The 9345-nt window shown below is 43.0% G+C and overlaps 1 protein-coding gene across 1 annotated transcript in view; it reads right to left on the bottom strand.

Moving 5' to 3' along the window:
- CARKD (carbohydrate kinase domain containing) overlaps positions 1–8153 on the bottom strand; it is a 54457-nt gene extending 46304 nt beyond the window's left edge. Inside the window, exons 1-2 of the mRNA XM_006883952.1 lie at positions 7682–8153; positions 4061–4432 (exon numbers count right to left, since the gene is read on the bottom strand). Of these exons, the coding sequence (XP_006884014.1) occupies positions 4061–4432; positions 7682–8153 (844 nt within the window). The remainder of the gene's footprint in view (positions 1–4060; positions 4433–7681) is intronic.
- Between the last annotated feature and the right edge of the window lie 1192 nt (positions 8154–9345).

Raw genomic sequence — 9345 nt, 5'->3', positions numbered from 1 at the left:
TATTATCAGTGCATCTTGGTTGCATGCTCGATCAATCTCCGATTGTAAAAGTTGGTAAAAATCTTCTATCTCCTCTTCCTTGGCTCTGGTTATTGGTGCATATATTTGAATGATAGTGGTATTCACTGGACTTCCTTGTATGCGTATAGATATTATCCTGTCACTGACAATATTTTAAAAAAGTCATTGCTTGAAACAGGTAATAGATATTTTTAACCTTCCAATTATCTCATCAGCTAAGAAAAGTCAGAGATGGATGCAAAGTTCAAATGAAGATCAAGGCAGGTGAATGTTTCAGCTTTAATAAAACTTCAACTCACGGCTGTTAAGTAGATGTCAACTCACAACACTCAGAGACCCTCCACTGGGTTTCTGAGCCTGTAAACTGCTTGGGAGGAGACAGCCCACCTCCTGTGGAGGCGCTGGTGGATCGGAACCACTGGAGGCTCAAGGCATTGAATTAGCAGCATAACCCACTACAGATTATGCCACCAGAACCAGTGTTTTTAATGATGTTGCTGTGGTTATAGATCAGAGTCTGAAGAGACTTACAGCTGACCCCTCAGCAGGTTTTCAGGGACTGTAAATCTCACAGGAGGAGATTGTGTAGCCTCCTCCCAAGAGGAGCTGGTGGACCTGAACTGCCTGCCTTTGGGTTGGCAGCTAATTCCTTACCACTAATCCACCAGAGCTCCTTTTATCTTTAATAGAACTCTTTAAAATTTATCTTTTTTTTTTAAAAAGCCCTTCTTTTTATTCAAGGATTCCAATAACTTCCTTTAGTGAGTAGATGTAAATTAGCATATACAGCACATACTTAGCCCCCAGAAGGAAAATATATTCATTATGGTTAAGGCAAACACTTCGCCTCCTTCCAAAACAACCCAGAATTAAAACGCAAAACAGAATCACTCTGGTAAACCTTCGGCCAAGAAAAAGCTTGATGAGGCTTGCTCAGCGACAAATACAGCTGGCTAATCCCTCTGCTCCATGCTCTTTGATTATACCCGACATTCTGCTCCCAGTGAAATAAGTAAACAGCTTTCATCTGCAGAACTACTTCCCATCTGATCTGGAGCTGGACCACAGAGACAAGGCAGTGTGACACTGCATGAACAAAGCAAGCCTGCTCTCAGCCTTTCTTCCTCTCTCAATTCTTTCAGCTTTCTATATTCCTTCTTGCCCCACACCCTAAACCCCCAAATCACACAATATATTTTTACTACACATATTTTAAACGCAATGGGCACCACCATTTTCTGAACAGTATAATTGTGAAATGTTCCTTCCCTGGCGCTGCCTTTGATGAGCTGCATGAAAGGAATCAGCATTGCTATAATTAGATTTAACTCCAGTATCACTGAATGCTGATGAAGAATCTATGCTGTTATGAAAATGCTTAACGTGTATTTGCTCAAATCTTAATATAGCCAGTATAACACCAATATGACTGATCAATAGAGGGGGGGAAACCCCAGGATTAAAGAATATTCATGCCTTTAAATTCCTAAGAACAAGAAATAAGTTGTTTTTGAAAGTTTAGGAACTGTAAATACAGAATCCAAACTTACCAGTCACTCAAAGGTTGTTCTGTCTTCGTTATGTTTTGTGTTTATGTATCACTCCTATTTAATAAATACTAAATCCTCAGCAACGTATGAATTATTTCTAAGACCAGTTTTATTTCTTTCTTATAGATACATATCCTAAAGAAGTTACATTCTATCCTTTCCAAACTAGAATTTTATTAATTCTTCAAGAAGTAGTTATTAAGCTAATACACTGCTTTATTAACAGTATTATAATTTGAATAATGTCATGTGAATCTTTCTTAATGTTTACAAACTTAAACATTTGCCTTAGAGAAGCAGCCTAACAAAATTAAAATGATTTTTTATTGCATGTTACTTAATAAAAAGATATATAAAATACTCTATACATTTAATTTCCGTATTCTTTCTTTCCAAAGATAAGAATTTAAAAGCTAGAAAATTCTGAGTAAATGCATAAAATTATGGTTTTCTTTTCCTCCCCAGTACACAGGAACTTAGCGCTTTGCCCTTAAACTTGAATTCAAGTTGGAAATGAACCTTGCATTAGTTACAGGGCTGAGAAGTACCTTCCTAAAGCTTCTACAATTAAAAAATAAAAAATAAGGTAATTAACAAAAACTCTGCAAAAGAAAACCATTTTTTAAATAAACATAAAAGATTTGTAAAAATCTTTTCTCTAGGGTTTTTACAAATATATATATCTCTTTATTTAAGCCAAGACAATTGTAAGAGTCACAATAAAAATGAACCTATTTCTCTGCTGCATTTTTACATAAGTTATAAAATATGACTAGTGACTTCGTTGTTATGTTGAGTCAGAACTGTTCCATAGCTGACCTCCAGCCGGTTTTTAGCAGCAGTAAATCACACGAGTGGAGACTGCCCAGCTTTCTGACATGAAGGAAGCAGCTGGTCTATATGACCTGCGTGCCTTTGGGTTGGCTGTTTAACTCCTTACCGTTAAGTCAGAAAAGCTCCCTAGTGACTTTGTTGTTGTTTACCATCAAGTTGGAACGGACCCTCTGGTGGATTTTCCGGGGCAGTAAATTACATGGAAGGAGACTTCCCATCCTTCTCCCTCAGAGCAAACCATGTGCCTTTGAAACTGCAGTGCAGCTTCTTACCACTAAGCCACCAGAGCTCCCTGGTGACTTTAGGAAGCCCTTACAATTTAGAAAGTCTCTGATGGTATAAATGGTCTCCATGCTTGGCTGCCCACCAAAAGGTGTCAGTTCAAATGCATCCCAAAGTGTCCTAGGTGAAAGGCCTGGAAACATCCTTCTGAAAGCTCAGACACTAAAAACCCCACGAAGCACCATTCGATTCCGACCAACACAGGGCTACCATGAATCAGAGTCAACTCAATGGCAACTGGTAGGCTGCCTGGTTTTGCTTACTGTACAATGTCCAACCACTAGGAATGAAAATGAGGGAGAGGCATAGGAGTTTCATGAAGTGACAAAACGAGAAGTACTATGAACCCCATCATGATAATCCCCCCAAGCAGGTTAAATAAGACACTCATCTTTATAAAAACATCTCTAGCTCCTGATCAGAATTTCTTCTTTGTTGAGGGCTAGGGGCTGTTCTACACCCCATTCTATGTTCCATCCGGTTCTATGCAGGATACTTAGCTGGGTTCCTGGCTCTACCTACTGGTGTGATGCCAGTCGCACACACATCCCATTTAAAGTGTCATAACTTAAAATGTCCCCAGCCAGGCCAAGTGTTCTTTAAAGGGCAAAATCAGCCCCAGTGGAGAATCTCTTATACAAATGCATGGATTTAGTTTAAGCATCTTTAAACACACTCATGCTTCAAATTTAATCATACTTGCATCATATAAAATAAAAAGTGCAGCTAATACAATAATTTAGAAATAAAACTGTTTAGCTAGAGCTCAATTTATGATTATTTAAAAAAGAAACATTTTATACCAAATATACCTGATGAGTATTATTATTAAATTGATGGTAATTCTTGATAAACTATCGCCACACTAAGAAAAGGAACTCAGCACATTTTTTAAGAAATTTCCTTCCTCCAATTACTTGAGATTCACATCTTGCTTACATTTTAAAGTTCAGATGTTGTCTTTTTTTTTTAAAAAAAGTAACCAATACAGACAAGTCATGAAATATTTCATTATCATATTTAAAAGGTCAAGTACTATGAACCAAAAGGAACCCTGGTGGTTCAGTGGTTAAACACTCAGTCGCTGACCGCAAGCTCAGCAGTTTGAACTCACCAGCTGCTCTCCGGGACAACAGGCTGTTGGCTTCTAAAGATCACAGCTGTGAAAACACTAGGGGGAGGTGGTGCTACCCTCCTCTAGAGGAGCTGAGTTGGGACTGCCTCTGTGGCAAAGGGTTTCTAAAACCACAAACTAATATTTAACATTCTTTTCTTTTGTATTCTGCCTCACTTTATAGCCAGAAAAAAACCCCACCCCATATATTAGGAAAAAGATTGGACACAAGACGAAACTACGTGCCAAAATTCAATACCTAGGGAAGGAGAAAGAGCTGCTGTCATAGCATTAAAACTAATGTCATCTCCAAACGCCCGTTGGTGTGTCAGCTGAGGCGGGCTGGGCGGCCTGAACTGGGCCCTCTGTGAGACAGCTGAGGAAATGCCAGCCAACACTTGCCCCAACATCTGCAGCATCTGGAGCTCTCTGGCCCGCTCCGCTTCCCGGTGCTTGTCCTCCATCTTCAGCCTCTGCTCTTCGTATCTGAAAAACTTCTCTTCTGCATCGACACTCTGCTGTAAAAGTTTCCCCATCATCTTGTCCAGAGGTATACTGGTGTGGTGCTTTTTTGATCTTTTTGATTGAGAAAGATGAGATGTGCTGGTCTGAGCACCGATATGCTTAAAGCCTACAATTTTTAAAGCAAATAATGATTTTTGTTGTTACTCAAATAACGACAAGTGCACAAAATTGTCATTTTTCTTTACTTTAACATCATCTTTATTAGAATGGTAGGATAGCAAGGGACTTAAATAATAAATATATGCACAACTAGGGCTGATAAATCTCTACAGCTGCTAATCATTCAAAAAAATGTAAATGCAATTTTAACATCCCATTAACCACAAACCAAAAATATGTATTCTAATTGTGTGAAATTTGCCATTACAGTCACATAGTAATCTTTATAACATCCAGAAAGAAAAAAAAAGGGGGGGGGAATCTTGTTTTAAACTATTACTTTTTCTCAAATAGCACAACTGCATTTTAAAGCCGAAAGTATGTTATCACTTTCATAGCAGCCTGATTAGCCCACAGTATGCAACATTTATGTTTTTCTCTGCTATTATTTTATAACATTTTATTGAAATTTTATCAGTGTCCCCATTCTATTGGCTGTCACATCACAAGCAAGTAACAGGCCTAGGAATCCTTAAGAACAAGTTTCCTCCAGAACCTGGATATTTGAGTATTTATGTATGAAGACTGCCTTTTAATTACAGGTCACATTTTAAATTCTTTTAAAAGCATAACTGACTGTAGCCTTTTATGACTTAAATACAGCTACTAAAGGTAAGTTACTAAATACGGAGTTCTGAGACATTCAGACACACAGAAATTTATGTGAAGGGGACGAAATGGACATAAAAGATGGAGTTTTCCTATCTGAATTGGTGGCTATATAACATTACATATCTTAATTGGTGGCTTACCACTAGGCCACTAATTGGAACTAGCATAAGAAAACAAAACAAAACAAAAAACACACCTATAAGCAAAAACTCCCTAGAACCTATTCTCTAACCATACAAGGTGAAATCCTTCTATAAGTACTATGATAAAAGTTTTCTCCTTTACGATTACATGAGAGTACATCTCACCATTTCAGCAACTACTGACTGTAAAGTAAGAACACAGAATGGGATGCCTACCCCAGAATAAGAATTGAAGGCGAGTTCAACCCAGAATAAGGCTTGGAGGCGGGGTTCACGTGTCTGCTATGTTTGCCCCTCAAGTGTCACTAACAGTGCCTTACACAGAATAAAACATCCATCAATTTTGCTGAATTAAAGGAATCTTAATCTAGGCTTCCCATCAGTAGCCACTTTTTCTTTCTTTTCTAGAAGAAACTAAGACCCAGAAAGGAAGACATGTAAAGATGCTACAGTTAGTAACTGTCACCCTAAACCAGAAGAAACTATTTTACCGAAAGGCTAACATTTAAAGGCAAAAGAAATAGTTCTCAAGAAAACAAGCCAAACCAAACCTACCAACAAAAGAAATAAAATCAAATGCTCTATAGAATCACTTGGGAGGGAGGGACAAGAATCACTGACAAGAAGTACATTTTTACTTGTTAACTGGAATTGTATAAATGCAAGTATAAATCAGAACTATTCACTACCATTCTGTTCCATTTACCTGAGATAAAATCTTCCATTAATGGAAGAGTCAAATAAGATCCGTTTCTGTTTCCCTGTATTTGCCAAAAAGAGCCCTGGTGGGCAAGAGTTAAGTGCTCAGCTGCTAACAGAAAGGTTGGCAGTTGGAACCCACTCTTTGGAAAATGGCCTGACAATGTCCTATAAAGATAAGAGCTGAGGAAATCTTATGGGGCAATCTAACTCTACTACTCTCTTGCATGGTTTTGCTGTAAGCCAAAATTCATTCCAAGGCTCCTAATAATAACACCACCACTTAGTAAATCACAAGTTTCAGCTGGCTTGCTGATATGTACCATTTGGACTTATCCACAGAAGTATTTAAATACAAATATCAATGTTCTAAAGGATATAAAAGGATTGATAAAAGGCAACTGAAAAATTTATCCTACTAAGTAACTTTGACTTTACACTACTCGGGAATTCTGGAAAAACAGGTCAAGTTTGTCTGGGCTTTGTTTCAAAGTCTGGCTGAGGAAGACTGGAGAATTAAAGGGATTCATCAAGCTGTGCTGTTTTCTAGAATTACTGGTCAGCTATAGCTTTCTGTGTTGTCATCACTGCGTCTCTGTGTCAAAAAACCTATAAACTGATGTGAATTTACAACAAATTTAGCCTGTCATGGAAATCTTTAAGCTACTTAAGATACCTTTTAGCTACGCACTCACCTCACCCCTCCCCAAAAAAACACACCTCAGGGCAGAAAAGCTAGATCACCACCTTGAACCCCACCCTCAACAAAAGATCTATAAAATAAAGTGATGCTCTGCACCTCTCAGCTTATTAGCATAATCAAGAGAGTTGTAGACACCAGTGGAGAGAAACCCGCAATGCATTTTAGAGCTCAAACTCAAACTCTGAGTGGGTTCCACTCCTAGCGACCATCCACTGGGACCATCTGGTAAATTTCAATCCCTGGAGATGACCAGCCTTTGGGTCAGCATCACAACTCACTAGGGACTAGGCCACGAGAGCACTCTCACTTGGACTAGTGGTGTGTAGAGTCGAGTTGGAACTGACTCCCAGCTGATCCTCCAGTGGGTTTTTAGAGGCAGCAAATGACATGGGAGGAGACTGTCCAACTTTCTCCCATGAAGCAGCTGGTGGACTTGAACTTTTGGGAGGGCAGTACAGCTGCCACTAGGTCCTATTTGGAACTAGCATACAAAAAAAACCCTATAAGCAAAAACTCCCTAGCACCTATATTCAATGCATATATAAGGTGAAATCCTTCTAGTAAGTGTGACGATAAAACTTTTCTCTCTACAATTGCATGAGAGTACATCTCACCATTTCAGCCACTACTGGCTGTGGAATATAGAGTAAGTCATTTATTTTCTCTATCTTCTACTCAAAGGTAGGTAAGAACGATCTCTACTCCTCCAATCCCTGTTGTAAGAAATTAGTTAAGAAAAAAATGAAAATATTTAGCTGCATAAAATATATAATATTCATAGGGTAGAGGGAAACAGGAAGTGATGGGGACAGGTATGGGGTCCTAAATAATAAAAATCTGCTTGTGTAGTTCATCCCTAAATTCTTTCTACATAATTCATCCCATTTGAAAAACATCTGAGTCCGGGGACTTACAGCCAAGGTCAGGAATGTCTCAAGAGGTGCTTATTTAATTCTCTAGGTCACAGAGATCTTTTAAGATAACTGTCTTGGACTCACACACCTACACCCCTGCGCGTTTGGTCCAGGGCTGCACTCACCATCATCAGGCGGCTCGGGAATGGCGAAGGGGGAACACTCCACCTTGACTGGACGCTCTGCAAAGGAAGAGCCCTCGCCGGTCAAGTCCTTCTCAGCTGCTGAGTCTCGATCAGCTGCATCTCCCGGTGTAGGGCCTCCCCCTAGGGATGAGGGGCCCCCAGTGGTGGTTCGAGCACCCAAGATCCGGTCCATCTCATCGAAGAACTTACAGGACTTTCGCGCAGGCCCGCCCTTGGGGAGCCCGTCCTTCGCCTGGTAGTACTGGCGCTTCAAGCCCTTGATGCGGATGCGGCACTGTTCTGGGGTCCGGTCGAATCCCACCTGGGCAAGTCGGCACGCCACGTCCCGGTACACATGGCTGTTCCGGAAGTTCCCTTCCAACGCAGACTGCACGCCCGCTTCGCCCCAGATGCCCAGCAGGGCTCGAGTCTCCAGGTCAGACCAAAGGAAGCCCCGAGTGTTGGCGATCATCATCCCTAGCTGAGACAGGCGCAATGCAAGGGACTGCGAGCCCGGTAAGGACAGGGAAAGGCAAACCCAAGCAAAACACAGACCCTTTGCTGGGCAGCCGGGGAAAGTGAGGGCAGCTCCAAATCCACTGCGCTAAGAGCTGTTGAACGCGCACCCTGCCGCGCTTCACATTTCTCCAGTTAGACTCACCGGATCCTGTCCTACAGGCAGCTACCCCACACTCTGCTCTGCCAGTGGAAACAAAGTTTAAAAGAGGGTGCCAAGCAGCGCTTCGCTCCCCCATTCACATGCAAATCCACAGTAAGGAGACGGAGCCCCGCTAGGACTCAGCGACCAGGCCCTCGGACTGCGCGCGCAAAGCCACCCGAGTCTGGCGTACCCCAGCAGCTGCAGCAGAGGCCAGATCACTAACGCGGAAAGTGGCTCTGACCATAAGCCTCCAGCGACCAGACTAGAGCGAGCCCCGCTCTCCGCACGGGCACCGACGATTAAAGCTTCAGGTCCCCAGGAGCGCGCACACCCTTCTTTTGCCCCAACCGAGCACCCTGCGCCTCCCACATACACCACTCGCTCGCCGCGTGCCCCGCTTAGCACCCGCGACCGCCCGCGACCCTTCCCCGCCCTCCGGTGCCACTCACGCACGGTCGTCCCCGCCTCTGCTCGGGTGACAGGCTGAGGCGCCGCCTCCCCCAGCTTCGCCTGGGCTGCACCATTCCAGGAATGCCCGGCAGCTGGCCCCGGCCTCCGTGCTCCCTGACTATCCACTGTCTTTGCAAGACTGCGTGGCAAGCAGGTGAACACACCCGGTGGAGCAAACCCGGGAGGCGCCTGGCTTTCCTCCAGCGGTGCTTCCACCTCGCAGTCCGAAGCCTGCTCTTCACGGCGTCGCACGCCTCAGGACTCGCTCTGAGAACCTCGGCGGCGCGCATCCCCGCTGATTCCTGGCCCTCGCGTGCAGGCAGCGACATTGCAAGTGTCTCTAGAGTAGGAAATGGACACAGACCTCCCTCCTCCCTCCTGCATGGGAGAAACGACCTTGGGGTCCAGTATACCTGCGCTCGGGGACAGCCAGTAGAGAGCGACTGCAGACAAGAGCAGTGCTGCAATGGCCCCACGGGTGGCCATGGTCCAGGCTCCTACTCAAGTGATCACCCCGGATGAAAGCAGTGCCTGTCTTCAGCCAGGATCCGGC

This window comes from Elephantulus edwardii, unplaced genomic scaffold (genome assembly GCF_000299155.1).
Source record: "Elephantulus edwardii isolate Elephantulus edwardi_28Jun2011 unplaced genomic scaffold, EleEdw1.0 scaffold00030, whole genome shotgun sequence".
Classification (NCBI taxonomy): Eukaryota; Metazoa; Chordata; class Mammalia; order Macroscelidea; family Macroscelididae; genus Elephantulus; species Elephantulus edwardii.
The sequence above is the reverse complement of the archived record's forward strand: the minus strand, read 5'-3'. Positions and strand labels throughout refer to the sequence as shown.